Here is a 19,837-nt window from a genome sequence, read left to right on the forward strand (position 1 = left end):
CTTTATAATTCAAGAGACATTCAGATATTAATCTTTATAGGACCATATAGGACAATATATTGTCCGTGGTCGCACTGGCTGAAAAGATCAGCAGGTAATATTTCATCATTGGAACAACACCATCTGTTAGGCCTTCAAATTATGATTTTTGAGGACCTATAGAACTTGCTAAACTCGCAGGAAAAAAATTTAAAAATTTTAAAAATCATGTTGGTCATATGGAGCCCGCCTGGTGGCCATGATCGTTAAGGCACTGATGTCGAAACGGTCTGACACCGAGGTTAGCCGGTTCGAGTCCCGTTGGTTGAAAAACGTTCACCATCAGAATGTTAGCAGGCTGGGTAGGGGAGGTGGTAGTATACAATTTCTAATCGCTAGATTGCGTGCCAAAAACCTGGATTAAATTATATCACAATTATGTTTGCTGGTCTACAATGTGTAAATGGCAAAATATTAAAAAAAAAAAAAGAAGTAAATTTAAACATGGGGACTGGACTGCATTGTGAACACAGAAAAATTGAAAGAACTCAGAAAAAATGTTGTAAATTGTGGGAAAACATTAATTCTGGGAATGTAAGAGTGGTTTTATACTGTATTGATATTGATCTTTGCCTAGAACAAATTTCACATACACAGTCTGTAACTGAATGCTGCTTATTTTGTACCCAAGCGTCCTGCTGCCAAGATACAGGGGGCTTTCACAAGGCTTGCTTCTATTGACAGGCAAGAGGAGGGGATTAATATTATAACAGGTGCCATTTTAATTAATTTAAAAACTACTGATATAAAGAAGGGCACTACATTACTCTTAGAGTTGATTAGATCTTTTTTCAAATGTTTCTTGGCACAGTTAAAAAAAAAAAAAGGTATGTCTGGTGCCTTTCTGTATAAATGTGACCCTGATATTAATGTTTTTGGTACTAGACATTGGGCATATAGAACTTATGTATATGAATTAATGGTTCGGTTTTATGAGACAAATGGAGCAGGGTATGTTACCTAGGAGGGCAAGAGAAGCAGTGGTAGATCTAGGAGACTATGGATGGACTCAATTTTCTGTGATTTTAAGGGCATATATATATAGATGTAAAAGAGGCCGTAGTGCTAGTTGCAAATAGAGGATTGTGGAGGCATTTTTCACAGATGCTTCTTGGAAGCTATTACGGTCTATAAAGGAGTATGTTAAGTACAGTGGTGGCAGAAATAATAAGAATGACAACGTAAAGTCTAGTTTTTTAAACGTCACAATGAAATTTGTGAACATTTTCAGTAAGTCAACTTGCAGATCGATACAACAACCATTATGATTTATTGTTCTTCAAATTTCAGAACTACAAAATCATATTTTTTTCTTTTACTAGAAGTGCACAACAGAAAGAATAAGAACATTGTCATGAGCGTGTTAAAAGAACAAAAATTAATTTGGCCACAACTCTTTCATTTGATTCAAGTCAATATTTGGTAGCATTTCCCTTGCTTTTCTAGCATTTTCTTGCAGTTTTGATCATGTAATCCACCAAACACTTCCATATTACCTTTGGAATATTGATCCAAGCTTCTGAACTTCTTTCCACAACTGATTTTTAATGGTAAATTTTTCCATCAATATAGCTTTCTTCACTACCCCTCCACAGATTTTCAATTGGGTTCAAGTCAAGTGACTGTGTTGGCCAACGGATAACAGCACCTTGCTGTCTTCAAACCATTTCTTGACAAATTTTGAGGAGTGCTTCAGATTGTTATTTATCATCCTGACAAAGCCAATTGGCTGGCATGTTTTCCCTCGCATATGGTAGCATAGTATCATTTTGAATCTCTCTAAATCTCTTTTGTCATCGTTCTCAATCCAGAATATGGGGCCTAGACATCATTATGGGAAAAACACCCCAAAAATAATAAATATTTTATTTATTTTATTGATCCCCCTCCAAATTTATCTTCTTTGTAAATTTGGGATCGTATTTGACTTAAGGCCTTCTCATGTACATTTTTCCATTAGACCAAAATAAATTGAATTTAAATTCGTAAGTCCAGTTAAAATGAAAGTGCAAGAATTGATTGCGTTATTATTTCTGCTGCCACTGTATGTATGTCATTTCTGTAAGAGTTATTGTAATATTGATGTTCATTCAGTTCCCTTCAGCTGCTTTCATATATCTTTGCACACACACTTTATATTTTTGTGTGTATAATCTCTTAATACTGTTTTTTTTTTTGCAGAGTGTTTTCGATAAACTTGAGCCTGAAGAGATGAGGAAAGCCCGTACTCGCTCTAATCCATTTGAAACAATACGTGGAGCCATTTTCCTGAACAGAGCTGCAGTAAAAATGGCAAATATGGACCGAGTGTTTGATTTTATGTTTACTGAGCCCAAGGATGAACTAGGGGTAAGACTGCAATAATTAGGTTTCAGAAATGCGTAAGCTCTTAAGATTATGTATACTTCGATGTTAAATTTTTGGCAAGTAACAAGTAACTAATGTTGTATGCACAAGACGGTTGGTAATACTACACTTATTCTGATTCACTCTGGGAAAATGTTAACATAACACCACATTTGTTTTACCTCTTTCCCTGAACTGAACTTCTCTGGCAGTTGTTTTTGTAACTTTCTTTACTGACATAACATTTAGAAGACTTTACATGTAATGGAAAGGAACCCAGAAGTAAACAAATGTACCATTATATACAGGCCATCTGCAACTATGAAGTACAGTAAAAACCAAACCAAACCCCTCGGCAGGCTTTGGCCTGTCCAGCGACCGCTGCTCAGCTCGAAGGCCTGCAGATTATGAGGGGCTGTGTGATCAGCATGATGCATCCTCTCGGCCGTTATTCTGGGATTTCGAGACGGGGGCTGCCATCTCACTGTCAAATAGCTCCTCAATTCTAATCAGGTAGGCTGAGTGGACCTCGAACCAGCCCTCAGGTTGAGAGAAAAATCCCTGACCTGGCCAGGAATCGAACCTGGGGCCTCCGGTTGAGAGGCAGGCATGCTACCCTTACATCACAGGGCCGGCATGAAGTACAGTAGGAAGCCATAAATACAGAGTCTCCCATATAAACCAAGACCGCCGAAGCGGTGTTTTTACTCTCCAATACGTAAGCTGCAGTATTGGAGGCTCATGCCTAGTTCTTAACCTTGCAAACAGCATGCATGTCTTCGACCTCACAAGCATCAGTTGCCAGTCTTAATCTCAGCTGTTAACATGGTGAGACAGTTATCATTGCAACACCGTATTATCGTATGTAAAAGTTATTTTAAGTCGGCTTGGTGGGTACACGGTCCATTTGCTCAGCAATTTTCTGGTGAAGTACCACCTTCACAAGCACAGATTCACGTCGTAAATAAATTTGAAACTACTGGCCCAGTGCTCAGTAAAAAACATGCATGCACACAAACAGTTTTAACAGAGGAAAAGCTAAGTGACATTGGTGCAAATCTTGAACAGTCACCGAATAAATCACTTACAAAATTAGCACAACTAGTAGGGTTTTCGATTTCTTCTGCAAACGGAGCTACAAAACTCTGAAACATTAAACTGTGCAGGTTTACATGGGTCCATTGTTTAAAACCTGCTGATCCAGCCACAAGAGTAAGATATTGTGAGTGGTATCTTCTATCATTGAATGATGGTTTATTTAACCCTCAGCTGGTGTTCTTTTCGGATGAGGCCTGGTTTCATATTGATGGTCATGTGAACAGTTATAACTCATTGATATTGGTATGCAGAAAATCCTAATGGGGTTTATAAATTCCCTCATTATGATAGGAAGATTGGTGTTTGGTGTGTTGTTAGTGCAAGATGAATAATTGGACCTTTTTTTTTTTTTTTGAGACGACAGCAAATGCAGAGAAATACCAAGATGACATTTTGATGTCGTTCTTCCATCAGTTAACGGAAGAAGAAAAATCGCATGGGTGGTTGCAACAAGATTCAGCCCCTGCTCATACAGCAGAAGATTCCCTTCTTACAATCTCGGAAGTGTTTGCAGACAGAGTGATTAGTGCTGGTCTATTTTCCCCTCATTATCCAGATCCAGCAGTGTGATTTTTATTTGTAGGGTAAACTGAAAGAAAAAGTATATGGAATAAATCCTCACACTTAGGAGGAACTGAAAGAAAACATTATGAATGACATCAGAAACATTACAATGACAGAACTCACTCGCGTCGGCCAGAACGTGGTTACCAGATACAGTGCCTATATAACCCATGACGAATGACACTTCCAACATCTTTTATAAGGTAACGTTTCATATAAGATACACACGCTTAAAACAGGGCGGCCGCACACGTCATAAGTTCGGCTGAGGCAGCTGTCGTAGCACAGACTACAAACAGTGTGCATTCGGTTGTAGTTTATGTGGGAGACCCTGTATTTTAATATTCACCGTTACCAGTAAATTTTACACAGCAATCCTCTGAACTATAAGGTTAAAAGTTCCTTATTTTGAAAGATTACACAACAATAATTGCCGGACATTGTTATGCTAGAACTGTGAAAATAATCTATCTGTATATATAAAACAAGACAAGCCTGCAGTACCTACTGGGTGGATTGAGTAGCTCGGTAGTTGCTGTTGCCGGTCCCAAGCCCAGGGAAAGGAGGAGGGTTGGCTCAATGCTGTAAAATGACAGCCAGAGAACATCTTGAGGCAATGTCTGTGGTTCACAACCATAGTTGTAACTCGGAGCTTGCTCTATCCAAGGCTATATGCCTTTGACAGTCAAGAATGGACGGAGATATTTTCGGTAAATTTCCACCGCTTGGTACTAGCCAGGGAAGACTGCAATCAGATACGGTGGGCAGTCGCTTGAAAGATGAGTCAGATGAGTCTGAGCATCTGAAAATACCCAAGAAAAACCTACAGCTAAACCATAGATTAAAAGTGAAACAGATAAACTGTTTAGCAACATATAACATCAACTCTCTGGCACAGGTGGGAAAATTAAAAATCCTAACTAATGAACTAGACAAACAAGGGATCCTTATAGCAGGACTACAAGAGATGAGGAATTCAGGCCAGGAACCCATGGAATCCCAAGGGTATAAAGTGTACAAAGGCATCCCTGGAGAAAGAGTGATGAGGAATTGTCCACAATTTGGTACAGGATTCATAGTCAACTTGAAAATAATTGATTCAAATAGATTTTCAGGTACAGTCCCCAAGACTCGCGATGCTAACAATAAAGGCATCAAATAAAATCTACACAATAATTAACGCCCACGCTCCTACAAATGATAAAAACAATAGGACAAAAACCAGAGAAGAGGTGGACGAATTCTGGGACCTCCTAGATCAAACAGTGACAAATATAAATAATAATCATACCAAAATGTTAATAGGCAACTTCAGTGCACAATTAGGTAAAGAAATGAGATACAGGGACATAATAGGAAAATGACCAGCTCAAAAACAGACCAATAAAAATGGCATACGATTGATAGACTTTTGTAGTAACCATAATATTATATCAAAATCTATGTATTTTATGAGAAAACCCAATAAACTTAAGACATGGAAACACCCAGATTGGAGAAAAGGTGAATGGCAATTAGATCATGTTTGTATGGAAAAGAATTATCATAAGGAAATCCAAGTACTTAGAGGAATAGACATAGGATCTGACCATTACATGGTGAAAATCAAAATTAAATTCACACCAGTAAAGACACCAAAATCAAAATGTAAATTGAGAAAAGTTTATGATCGCCCATAAACTAATAAACAATGAACAGTATAAAGAACTAACTCGAGACATTGATAAAACAGATAAATTAGAAGAGATCATCCCGAAACTAAAAGACATAGCTGAGAAAATAGCCTTGCTAAGTCCAAGGAAAAAGCATCAGTGGTGGAATGGGGTATGCGATAAAGCATTTGAAAGTAGATATCAGGCATGGTTAAATCATCAAAGTCAGAAAACAAAGACATCGCATGAAGAATTTACCAAGCAAAGAAAACTAACCGAAAAAACAATCAGAAATATTAAAAGACAACATCAAAAAAGCATTATTCAACAAATAGAAACAGATCACATAAAGATCAATTCTAGGGATTACTATAAAATATTTAGTAAACAACTTCAAAAATATGAACCACCAACACTTATGCTGAAAGATAAGAACGGAAAGATGGCACATAATGATAAAGATAATACACAAATTCTAGCAGACACATTCAATAAATTATTGAATTGTAAAGAACCAAAAGAACTACTTCATATAAACACGGAAATCCCCATTAATACTCCACCAGAGAATATTGATTCCCCCAGCTTTGATGAAGTTAATAAAGTCATTAAAGAACTGAAAAATTATAAAGCTTGTGGGGAAGACCAATTATTTGCTGAGTTGTGGAAAAATGCAGCAGAATCAATTTGAGAATCACTTCACCAATGCTTGATAAAAATTTGGAATGATGAAAAATTACTGTTTCATTGGATAACTACAGTAATCCACCCTTTACACAAAAAAGATAGAACAGATACTGATAACTATAGAGGAATATCCCTCGTGGATTGTACTTATAAAATATTCTCAAGAATAATTTACAATCGGTGCAAATGTCAACTGGAAAAAGAATTAGGGGAGTTCCAGGGAGGATTTCGACCATGGCGTAGTTGTCCAGATCAAAACATAACACTAAAATTATTAATGGACATCTACAGAAGAAGACAGAAACAAATTATCACTTTCATAGACTTTCGGAAAGCTTATGATTGCATTCACCGACTTTCAGGATTAAAAATATTACGAAATTTTGGATTACATCGTAAATTTGTTAAAATGATAAGCTTAACATTAACAAACACTAAATCAAAGGTGAAGTTGAGAGAAGAATTATCTGAAGCATTCACAATCAGAACAGGACTAAGACAAGGTGATGTACTATTTCTACTTTTGTTTAATTGTACTCTGGAATACTTGATGAGAGAATGGTATAAAGAGAATAACAAAAATATTAAAAATTGGTTACACTAAAGATGAAATTAGCCTAAATAACTTAGGATTTGCAGATGATCTGCCACTATTAGCTAATAACCTTAATAAAGCTTGGAATCAAATCACAAGTCTCCAAACTATTGCTAAAAAAAAAATAGGATTAACAATTTCATTGGAAGAAACTAAAATAATGGCAATAGATCTCCTTTTAATAAGCAGTGTTCTGATATGTGGGAAAGAAATAGAAATTGTAAAACAATTTAAATACCTTGGAGAAACTATAACATACAATTTAAATGAAAAAATTTCTTGGACAGGGAGAACAAATAAATTATCCGGAGCCCAAAAAGTAACCAGAAATACATACAACAAGAAATGTTTGTCAAGAAATACAAAATTGAAACATTATAAGACTGTAGTCCAACCTGAAATAACTTATGGAACTAAAACATTATATAAACTAAAGCAAAAGAATAACATAGACAAAATTTTAAAAATAGAAAGAATAGTAAGAAAATGCATTAACCCGATGAGTGCTACGCCCGCCTATAGACGGGCTGACGCGGCCGGTCCACCAGTGCTACGCCCATCTATAGACGGTGCGCGAGAATTTTTTTTTTAGTTTCCCGGTTCACTTTCGAGTGCGAATTTGATCTCTGACATGTTCTGCCATCTGTTGGACATTATGTAGAACTAACTGATCAGAGATTATAGCTTTGGGAAGTAACTTACAGAGCTTTTTGTTGACGTCTGTGGAGTTCATCTGTGATGTAAACAAACATGGCGGAACAACAATTTAGTTGCTCTTGGAGTGATGTTATTTCGGATCACAGAATCTTTCAGTTGTTAACCACAGCAGAAAGTGATGATGGAGATAATCATTTCAAGGAATTGTTAAGCGATTTTGAAAGTGAGAGTGATAGAGAGAGTGCCGAAAATATTGTATGTGAGAGAGAAACAGAGCCTCCTTCTAAATGAAAGAAGAAAAACACTGTGAGTACAAAAGCTATTTTATTGCTAATTTCGTGGCGGTTGGATTAATTTTCTTCACCAGAGTTTCAGGTAACTGTGACAGGCTCTGAGGGCCAAGTAGTGTTTGATGACAACCCAAAAATCATTGATTTTTTAGAAACTTTTGTGCCAGTGGAGTTGGTGCAGATAGTTGAACAAATCGGCACCACAAACAACCAGTAGAAAACATTTAACTATCACCACATTCCAAGTTTGGAAAGTATTTTAAAATATCAACTTACATACTTCTAAGAAGTTACATGTATTAGTTGCTTACAGATTTTAGGAAATAATCTTATTTTGGGCTCTTTACTTTGTATAAAGATAATGCACGCATGGGCACATAAGTGTAATATTGGTTTCTCTCAAAATAATATTGAACATAAATGTAGGATTTTCCATTTGCATTTAGATTAATAAACAACCAACATTTATAAACACTTTAAGCTAATCACCCCACTGATAAGTTAAAAATTGAGGCTTCTACAAATTTGTTTACATACGAATGAAAAAACTCAGCACTGAGGTACCAAACAGTCAACTGGTAACTCAGCACTTAAAAGGTTTGTAAGAAGTACCAAAAAGAAGGAGAATGGCGTATCATCCCAAATGCAGCATTATATCAGGAAATAGAACCTATAACGGATTTCATAAGAAGAGAATATCATTCTTTGGTCATCTGTTGAGAACACCTCAAGACAGGTTAATATGCAGAATTTTGGGAAAACTTTGGAAACAAACACAACAACCTGTCTGGATAAAAGAAATAAAAGAAGACATGAAAGAATTAGACATAACACTGGAGGATTTAAAGAATAAATCAAAGTAAATAAATTGAAGAATAGTAAAATTAGATTCCTACCAAAACATGATAAAAGTGAAACAACTAAAAGGATATTTTCAGAAGAGGAACGACAACGAAGATCACGTAGACTGAAGAAATACTGGAGGAACAGAAAAGAAAAAAACCATACATCATAGAAGACCAGACAGAAATTGACTACTATGGTCCAATGCGGCCGTAATAGCACAATAATAATAATAATAATATAAAACAAGAGTTTTGTCTGTACATTGCTCAGAATTTAAAAATAATGGTATTTCTGGATGGTCGTGCCCACAGCAACAAGGTAATGCACTTCTTAATTTTCCGTAATTTCTGTCTGTATGTACGTACGCGCATCACGAAAAAACGGCTGAAGAGTAATAAAAATCGGTATGTAAAGTCGGGGAATAAGTTGCTACAATCTAGGCCATAAATAATTTTATTTACGCTGAGTGAAATGGTAGTTTAGGGGCGGCCTAAAATTTAATTCTCAAATATTTATGTTATTAGTGGTCCTATCGATAAATCAGTCAATACTGATCTGCATTTAGGACAGTCGCCCAGGTGGCAAATTACCTATCTGTTGTTTTCCTAGCCTTTTCTTAAATGATTTCAAAGAAATTGGAAAGTTATTGAACATCTCCCGTGGTAAGTTATTACAATCCCTAACTCCTCGTCCTATAAGTGAATATTTGCCCCAATTTGTCCTCTTGAATTCCAACTTTATCTTCATATTGTGATCTTTCCTACTTTTAAAGACACCACTCAAACTTATCCGTCTACTAATGTCATTCCACAACATCTCTCTGCTGACAGCTCGGAATATACCACTTAAGGCTTGGTTTCTCAGAACTGACGCATGCGAGGTGCGAGGCCGACGTTGCGAACTTTCATCCCAATGACGCTGCGAGGCTCGTGGTTTCCCAGGCTGCGAAGCGGATCAGTTGCCGAGCACATGTCTCGCAGCCTGTGCGCTACTGTTGGAAGAGGAAGCGGATTATGTGTCAGTACTGGAGGGTTTTCTTCACCCCTTATAGCAGTATCAATTGAAACTGTTGATGATCTTGTGATGTCAGCCTGTATCGTCCACAACCTTCTCCGGAATGAGCGAATTCCTTGCCCAAATGAACACTTTATTGCCTATTTGGAATTAACAGAAGAAAACATGATTCCTCTGGCAGCTGACAACGGAGGTAATTCTATACATGATGCCTTCATGATAAGAGACAGCTTCAAGAAATATTTTTGTAGCAGGGAGAGAGAATCGGTATGACAAAGAGAATATGCTAACAGGGTGGAGTGGAAGTTTTTTTCTAATGGACAAACATGTATTTGTTTACCTATAGTTTACTTTTTCTGTGACCCAATTAGCATAATAACGGAATGAACATCGTTATTAAAATAAAACACGTGATTTTATTAAATGAACAATACTGAACTCAAATTTTGTAAAATTATATATATTGGCATATTTGATATTAAAGTAATGGATTTATTGGTTGATATATCATTTCTAAATCTGTTAATTATTTAATCCTTTGAAACTGAACTCATTATATTTGTTATAAGTAACATCAATAATAATAATAATAATAATAATAGACACCCTACCACCGATCCACAGAGGCAGCTACCACATCAATGAAAAAACAAAGAATCCCAAGAACGGAGGTTCCAAATGACAGTAAATTAACATTAATCGTCTGGTACCTCCGTTTTTGGAGTTACTGTTTTTACGAACTCTTTTCTTCTCAAGACCATCATATAATACATAAAACTAGCAACATTTATTAGCTGTTCTATCCAACTTCAGTGATATCATTTTCCATATGTTGTCTTTCACAACGTTGTTTTTATAGCTCTTGTGTTGTAAGTTATACAACACTGGGTGTATTCGAACTTCTTTAATCAGTTCCTCGTCCACTTCGTCCGTAAAGCTCATCGTGTTGATTCGTCCGGCCAGATTTGTGCGAGGCGACATTGTTTCTGTTCTTGTTTTTACTGTTTTAAGCGGGCACTTTACTGCTATTTCTTGAGAAGCAAATCTACTGCATCTCTGCAAGTGCATGTATCATGTAACTGTACTGTGGTCTGAGGTGGAACTGACTGTGACTCTTCCAACTGGTTGGGTAAGAATGTTTCTTTATCACAGAAGCTTCTTTCTCTCCCTACATCTACTGTTCAGGTGCAGCCACTTTTTTGACACCTGTCTGTCTGGACCATCATAACCAGTATTATCTTAAGGCATTTTTGTCTGAGTGGCTCAGACAGTTGAGGTGCTGGCCTTCTAATGCCAGCTTGGCAGGGTCAATCCTGTTCGAACAGGTGGTATTTGGAGGTGTTCAAATACATCAGCCTCGTGTCAGTAGATTTACTGGCACCGGGTGAATTGGCCATGCGGTTAGGAGCGCGCAGCTGTGAGCTTGCGTCTGGGAGATAGTGGGTTCGAACCCCACTGTTGGCAGCCCTGAAGATGGTTTTCCGTGGTTTCCTATTTTCACACCATTTAAAGATAAAAATTTCATTGTTCCGTATTGAAAACTCTTAATTTTCTAGACTTAACTATCACTAGACATCCTTCTTCTTTATCTTACAAAATATTCAGAAAACCTACCCAAACAGCAACCACAATACGACAAGATTCTTCGCACCCTCAAGCACATAAACGTGCTACTTATAACAGCTTAATTTTTCGTGCCTTCAACACCCCTATGTCCAAAAAAGATTTAAATAATGAATTAAGCACCATCCGTAACATCACTAAATTCAATGGCTTTAACAACTCCTTCATAAATCGTATCATCAACAAATTCAAACACCGTCCTAAAACCACGTTATCTAAAGAAATAACAAAACCAACTGCATTTTCCACTTTCACTTTCACTCAAGATGCTTATAAAATAACTAATGTTTTTAAAAAACACAACATGAAAATTTCCTTTAGAACTAACAATAGAAATTTTGATATTTTACACAACTCTAAATCACTAAATAAATCTAATGCTTTTTCTAAATCTGGAGTATACAGATTCAAATGTAACAACTGCAACTCTTACATCGGACAAACTGGCCGCAACTTCAATATCAGATACTCCGAACATATCAACGCCATTAAATACAAAAGATTCTCCGCCATAGGACAACACATACAAGACTCCAAGCATAATTTCACCAATATTGAAAAAGACATGAAAATACTTAAAATCATTAACAGGCCCCCTCTTAAACACTACTGAAAATCGCTTTATTCACCTTGACCAATACTTCAACCCTAATTTCAATTTAAACGACATTTCCAAAAAACCCAACATCGTTTTCGACTTCCTAATTCTTCTTCTCAAAAATTCTAAATTTCAAAACCCCAATTCTATTTTCCATGCCTTACAAAGTTCCTGCCCACATTTTCTACCTCCAATAACCCACCCTCCTAACCCGCCCTAAACTACCCCTCCTTCATCTTCATATCTTATCCTTCCTCAACACCATTTAACTTCAATCTCTTTTATTCTTCTCTTATTCCACTATTCCTCTTCCTCTATTAATTTCTCCTTTCTTTTCACCTCAAAAAAAAAAAAAAAACCTGCCACCTTCATTTCGGTTCTTCTCATTCAAATTTAACTCTTGACTTGCGCCGACTTCAATCACGACCTGAATTTTTTACATTTTTAAAAATAGCGCACTGTGCATATATGTTTTTATTTGTTTCCGGTATTACGCTTTTTACTATATTTTTTCTCTTCACAATTGTTTTTTCACGTCAACTGTTCCAAAAATTCTACAGGATCACAATTACTTATTCAATTATATTGAATTTTATTACATGAATCTATATATACCTACATTCCCGCAACCGAAGCAAATACTGGATCTTTAAGCTATTCTTCATTTTACGTTGGCGTTTGAAACCACATTGCCTGATGTTGAATATATCGCGCTGATCACCGGGAGCTGGCAAGTTACTTCAATTGATCTACTCATCTTCAGCTTCAGTACGACTATGGATCTTCATATGTGGTCGATTGTGTTATGACTTTGTGCCTAACAGTGTATACAAGGTAGCTTATTTAACCATTCTCCGCTTTTCATAAACATTATAAGACTTTGCCTAACACTGCGTGTGCCATACTGCCGCTCAGAAAATTACGCACTGTTTCTTTTAAGTGACTTACATTTTACTTCTTCTGAATTTTACAGTGTCTACCCCCGTCATTTTTTATATCGCCTCTTCTACTGATCCAGAGTGAACTTGATCTTTTATTTTCTTTTTCCTATACATTGTTTTTCATGTTTTAATCGGCTGATGATGACCTGGACTAGGGTCGAAACCAGTACCACTTCTACTTATTATTAAATAAGAATGTAATCACTGCATTTCTTATTCTTTGGTATTGAATAGGTTGAACCTCTTTATGTATTATTTCAATTTTAACTATTTTCACACCGGGCAAATGCTGGGGCTGTACCTTAATTAGGCCACTGCCGCTTCCTTCCTATTCCTAGGCCTTTTCTATCCCATCGTCGCCATAAGACCTATCTGTGTCGGTGCGACATGAAGCAACTTGTAAAAAAAAAAAAAAAATTCCTGGCACGTTAAAGAACTCCTGTGGGACTAAATTCTGGCACCTCAGCATCTCTGAAAACCTTAAAAGTAGTTAGTGGGACGTAAAGCAAATAATAATAATTTTATTATTATTAAAAGACATTTTTTATTGATTTGCATTCTTTTGTCTTAGAACAGAAATTTTTATGTAGTTTGAATAATTATTGATTTATTTTTATGATGATGCAGGTGAAAATGGTTGGACCAAATGATCTGCTATACTTCGCAGATGTTTGTGCAGGCCCTGGGGGTTTCTCTGAGTATGTTTTATGGAGACGAAAATGGCATTCCAAAGGTTTCGGTTTCACACTTAAAGGGGAGAATGACTTCCGACTGAGTGAATTCCATGCTGGACCATGCGAAACATTTGAGCCTCATTATGGTAGGTACTAGTTGTAATCTTATTGAATTCAGTTTTATTTCAAAATCTCTCTCATACTCACGCGGAGCCTGTTTATATTCTGCTCATTTTCATCAGTAAGCTGTGTAATGTTCAGATTCTTCTTTAACCTCCTGAGGCGTGGTGTCTTTTTAAAAGGGCACTGTTTAAAAATGGAATATCCCAGAAAAGATATATTTAAAAAAATAAGTAAAAATTGACCTTTTGTTGGTGTTCTATTTTTTGGGAATTAATTTACCATGGTGTGATATGCTTCTCACATCACTGTCTCCCACCAAGGCACCGTTAAAGAAGTATACACTTTAATGATATTTGGCCAGAAGAGAAATGTTCTGGGCCTCAGGAGGTTAAAATTTAACTAATCATCATCATCATCATTGTCATCATTCTGTAACTCTTCCAATTTGTTGGGTAAGACTGTTTCTTTATCAGGGAAACCTCTTTCTCTATATCTCTCCTCTCCTCCTTTCATCTTGTTTTATTTAATCTTAACAGTGCACATGGACTTCTCACAATGCACATGGAGTTCTTGTTTGTTGGTTCTCCCAGAACAAGGAGTATTCATTGTTGAACATTATTTTGCCAGGTGTTCTTTGCATGTCTTCAGATATATCAGGATTCTGCAGTTCCTAACAATTCAACAATAATGAGACTAATCAACCATTTTTCCGTGAGCATCTCATTTCAAAAGGATTGTAGCCCCGGCGTTTGCTCGATTTGTCATGCGTGCGCGCGCGCGCGCGCACACACTCTCCCCCTCTATCTCTCTCTCTATCTCTCTCTCTCTCTCTCTCTCTCTCAGTAAGTGCTCTATGTCTTGTAGATCTTGTAGATTGTGTGAAAATCTTTTTTGAGTTCAAGACCCGGGCTTTGGAACGACATCATGTAACTTGCATATTATTGTTTGGGTGGATACGCAATGTCTTTTGGCCACCAAGAAATCATTATTCAGCATGGTAGCATTGGCTCTATTCTTTCCTCTTTCTGACTCTTGCATGCCAGTATATTTTTCCCACCATTCTATGCTTGTCTTGTGGGAATTAAACATTTTATTCTGTCTATGGAGAAATAGTTTTCAACAAGTACACCAGGTTTTCAGTGCAGTAATGTGAAGTCATTGACTGTTTTCAGGTAAAGGAGGTGTGGCTGGAACTGGTGATGTGTTCGACCCTGACAACATTCATGCTTTCAAACAGTTTGTACTTGATCAAACTGATTATGGAGTGCATTTTATGATGGCTGATGGGGTAAGGGCTTAAATATGTGTTTTTAATTTGTGTAGTATCTTGTATATTGACTATTTGTATTGGTTGGATTTTCCATATATTCCTAAATTTGGCTTTCTGAGAAACAAAAATATGCATATTTACCTTTCATTCCTAACCAGAATTTGTACAAGTTATGTTCTGTTATTGTACATATTTGGAGGATGTGTTACAGCAGAGAATGTTTTCTGTTTATCATTCATAAAATGTCTGTCTCTATGGCTGAGTCGTTAGTGTCTTGGCTGTTGAGTCTCAGGGCCTGGGTTTGATTCCTGGCTGGGTCGTGGGATTTTAATCATAAACAGTTAATTCCCATGGCTCTGAGATTGGATGTAATTGTATTATTATTAATAATAAACTATATGTCCGACTCCTTGGCTGAATGGTCAGCGTTGAGGCCTTCGGTTCAGAAGGTCCTGGGTTAGATTCCTGGCCAGGTCGGTGATTTTGCACCTGATTAATTCTTCTGGCTTGGGACTTATGTACGTTCCTTTAATTTTTCTGGCATCTTCTTGTTGCACAATACATTTGAGGTCTCTCTCCAGGTTAACCATCCCTGCCATATCCTGCTCATTTTTTCTTCGTAGTCCACCATCTTATTGGATAACTGTACCAAGATATCTGAAAGATCTTGCTGTTGGGATCTCTATTCAAATCATTTCAATTCCTGTTTCAGCTCCTCTCATGCTCAGGAACTGTCTTACTTCTGCTTATCCTCATTTCTCAGTTTTCTAATTCTTCATTCTTCCAACCATTCTTATGCAAGTCCCTCAGTCTCTGCATACAGTACCACATCATCAGCAAACATCATAAAGCATGGAGCCTCCTTCCCAACTCCCTTCTCTCAACACGTCCATGACAAATAGTAATGGACTGAGGACGTAATCTTGAATACTCCTACATTCATAGCAAAGGCTTCCGTAGTTGCAGATATACATCAGACCATAGTTCTGCAGCCCTGGTACATATCTTGGATTAGACGTCTAGACTTCCCAGAACCAGTTTCTTTTGTAGGCACGTCCATATTTCTAGCCTTTGTACCATGTCATATGCCTTTTCGAGATCAATGAAGACTGTTGACAAGTTCTTGTTGCCTTCTGTGTACTTTTCCACTAGTTGTCTCAGGGGAAATACAACATCTGTTCTACCTCTGCCATGCGCAAAACCAAACTACTACTTGCTATTCATTTCATTACTTCTGTCCCAACAGCTGTTTGATCACTCATAATTTCATAGTGTGGTTTATCAGTTTCATTCCCCTATAATTGCCTTATTTCCACTGCCCAATCTAATATATTTATGATACATAAGACCAAAGATTATTTATTACCTACCTTCGTTCAAATGTTCTTGTTGCATAGTCATCGTAATACATAATTGAGGGCTTTATCAATTGTGGGAGAGTCGCACATCATCAAAATTCAACTGGTTCTCCACATTGAAAATAATATGCAATTGAAAATTCTATTTAAGGGCTAAGTTTATGTAATTTATCTCTTAAAACTTATACAGAGTTTGAAAATATGGACAAGCTTGGATCTGGGAGATAATAGGGTTCGAACTTCACTGTCGGTAGCTCTGAAGATGGTTTTCTGTGGTTTCCCATTTTCACACCAGGCAAATGCTGGGGCGGTACCTTAATTAAGGCCATGGCCGCTTGCTTCCTACTCCTAGGCCTAGGTCTCCCTCCCGTTCTCTTTCTCTTAAATTTCTTCTGCTTTTACTTCTCTTGGACTGGAACAAAATGATGGAATAGGAATGGTGGAAGGATAGAGGAAACCAAGCATAGTGGGTAGCAGTGGCAGCTCGTGGATATCTCTTTCGGTAGGGCTGCAGCTAACTTTGCAATATGATTAATCTAAAGAACACGCTTAAATTATCCTTACTATTTATTAAACTTTAATGAATCAAACACTACCGATTTCTAGTTTTCAAGTCTGCAATAAATTTTAACAATATTTAATGCACAGAAATAATATACACTTAATTTTAGTAAGCTGTTTCTTTTTTCACTCTCACATTTAGTTATACACAAAATCCATTCTCCGTTCTGTACGACAAGCGAATTTGTCAATCACTATGTTGATGAAACTGATAATACTATCCATCAGATTCTTTCCTACACTAATTATTGCCAATGCTGAAAGTCGTTCTTCTGACATTATACTCCTTAAAAACGTTTTCACTCGTTTTAAAGTAAAGAAGCACCTTTCGGGTTCAGCCGTTGTCATGAGTGTGGTCAGTATTATTCAGAGCAGAGTGAATACTTCTGTGCAACATTCGCTAACTCCAGTACTCAACACCTAATACAGGAGCAAGTGACAAAGGTAGTGGTAGAACAATTGCAGGAGTCTATAGACTTCAATACTAAGGTAATTGAAGACTTGCGGAGTGCTCTCGAAGATAGGGACAAAATCATAAAGAGACTAGAGTCCCAGTTACAGGAGAAGACCGACGATCTGGAACAGTACACGAGGCGCCAGTGCTTGCGAGTGTTCGGTGTAGCAGAGTCCGCAAATGAGAACACGGACAACATAATTTTAAATATCGCTGAGGAAATTGGGGTCGATCTCAGTCTAGAAGACATTGATAGGTCACACAGGGTAGGGAAAAGAGAAGGCGGTCGTCCGAGACCAATAATAGTGAAGTTTGTGTCCTATCGGAAAAGGAATGCAATGTTCACAAATAAGAAAAAACTGAAGGGCACAAACAAAACTATCCGAGAAGATCTCACTCCCCTGAGACTACAGCTTCTCCAGGAGGCAATTTCAAAGTACGGCGTAAAAAATACGTGGTCGAAGGACGGGACAGTGATAGTGAAACGAGCTGACAGGAAAATTCGGGTCACAAATCGCCAAGAACTAAACAACATTAGTTAATCATGAGCCTAAGCTAAAACTAGGCGATAACTAATTGAATAGGAAAATACCTAGATTTGTAAATATATGTTAAATTTAATTGATAACTTAGATTAGGCTTAACTAAATTCCAGGAAACTAGTTCAGTTAGCATTTAGAAACTGTCAAGTTGGCTTTTCTTAGGTTAAAGGAAACAAATGTCTCTAATTACAGCCTGCAAACCTCCCCTCCCCAAACGCCGACCGGTCAAACTACAACCACCCCTTCCCAAACCACTGCTGGCTGCCCCAGCGACATTCCTCCTGTACCTCCAAGCTCTCTGCAGGTGGGCCACGTGAACACACAGAGCCTTCTTTCCCATTTCACTGAATTCTCAGACATATTCTCTAACAACAACTTCCATGCCATATTAATATCAGAGTCGTGGTTGAAACCAAGTATCCCGTCTTCACTAGTACATATGGAGGGTTACACACTGATAAGAAACGATAGAGTAGGAAAAGGTGGGGGAGGCGTAAGGATATATCTGCGCAAAGATATGAAATTCAAGGAATTACTCAAAACACCAAGTGAATTTCACAACGGGCCGGAGTTCCTATTTATTGAATTACAAATTCGCAGTGTTAAGTGTTTACTGGGTGTTGTGTATCGTGCACCGAAGACGAGATATATCGAAGACCTGAAGGAAGCACTACAGGACCTATTACCCAGGTATGAGCATGCTATTTTAATGGGCGACTTTAATTCTGACATGATAAAATGTGACTCTGCTGAATCTAGACAACTCAAAAGCATGCTTACCTCACTCAATATGACGATCCTTCCCCTAAATCCTACACACCACACAGCTACTTCCCATACACTACTGGATTTAATTATTACAAACAATACTGACAGAATGCAGACTTACGGACAACAGCCAGCTCCCGGACTTTCCCAACATGACTTTATTTACGCAACTTACTCACTGAAATGTCCCAAATATGAGCCTAAATTAATTTCCTATCGAGACTTCAAAAGCCTAAACGAAGAGGCGTTTATTGAGGGCGCACTCAAAACACCGTGGCACAACATACAGCTCGTACAAGACATTAACGATAAAATAACCTTGTTTAACGAACTACTTTTAGGACTGTATGACAAACACGCCCCCATACGGACTGCACGAGTGAAACGAAAACCATCACCTTGGCTGACGCAAGACATAAGGTTAAAAATGGAGAAAAGAAATGCAGCTTACAAATATTATAGAAAAAATCCAACTGCAGACAATTTCGAAAAGTACAAAAAATTGCGTAACACAACAACTCAGACCATCAGGAATGCTAAGATACGCCACACACATGAAATCTTAAAAAATAACAGTTGACTTGCCATTAGACGAATTAAATCAATTTTTCTGCTCACAAAATTCACATACAGACGAACGAACTAAAAGGGAAACAATCGACAGACTACATACGAAAACAAAACACGATGGAGAAGAATTTTATTTTTCACATGTAACTCTTGATGACGCTAGAGACGCAATTCATGAAATAAAGTCAGAGGCTACAGGATGTGACGGAATAAATTTGACATTAATTAAAAGACTCACTGAAATTGTTCTCCCAACAATTACACACATAATAAATACCTCACTCATGACAGGAATCTTTCCCAATATATGGAAAAGTGCCATAATACGACCGATAAGAAAAATCGATAATCCAACAAAACCCGAAGACTTTCGACCTATTTGCATACTTCCTTGTCTTAGTAAAATATTAGAAAAGGTTGTTCACAAGCAGATAACAAATTACCTTAACAAACACAATTTACTCGACAAATACCAGTCAGGATTTAGACCTAACCACAGCACAACCACAGCACTACTAAAAGTTACAAATGACATTCAAGCAGGCATGGACAACGGACAAATGACTA

General features: G+C 37.3%; 1 protein-coding gene across 1 annotated transcript in view; it reads left to right on the forward strand.

Moving 5' to 3' along the window:
* The window catches only part of Cmtr1 (Cap methyltransferase 1), a 240,378-nt gene that overhangs the window by 64,633 nt on the left and 155,908 nt on the right, over positions 1-19,837 (forward strand). The window contains exons 6-8 of the mRNA XM_067135097.2: positions 2,221-2,388; positions 13,578-13,770; positions 14,920-15,035. Coding sequence (XP_066991198.1) covers positions 2,221-2,388; positions 13,578-13,770; positions 14,920-15,035 — 477 coding nt within the window. The remainder of the gene's footprint in view (positions 1-2,220; positions 2,389-13,577; positions 13,771-14,919; positions 15,036-19,837) is intronic.

The sequence above is a fragment of the Anabrus simplex genome, chromosome 1 (genome assembly GCF_040414725.1).
Source record: "Anabrus simplex isolate iqAnaSimp1 chromosome 1, ASM4041472v1, whole genome shotgun sequence".
Lineage (NCBI taxonomy): Eukaryota > Metazoa > Arthropoda > Insecta > Orthoptera > Tettigoniidae > Anabrus > Anabrus simplex.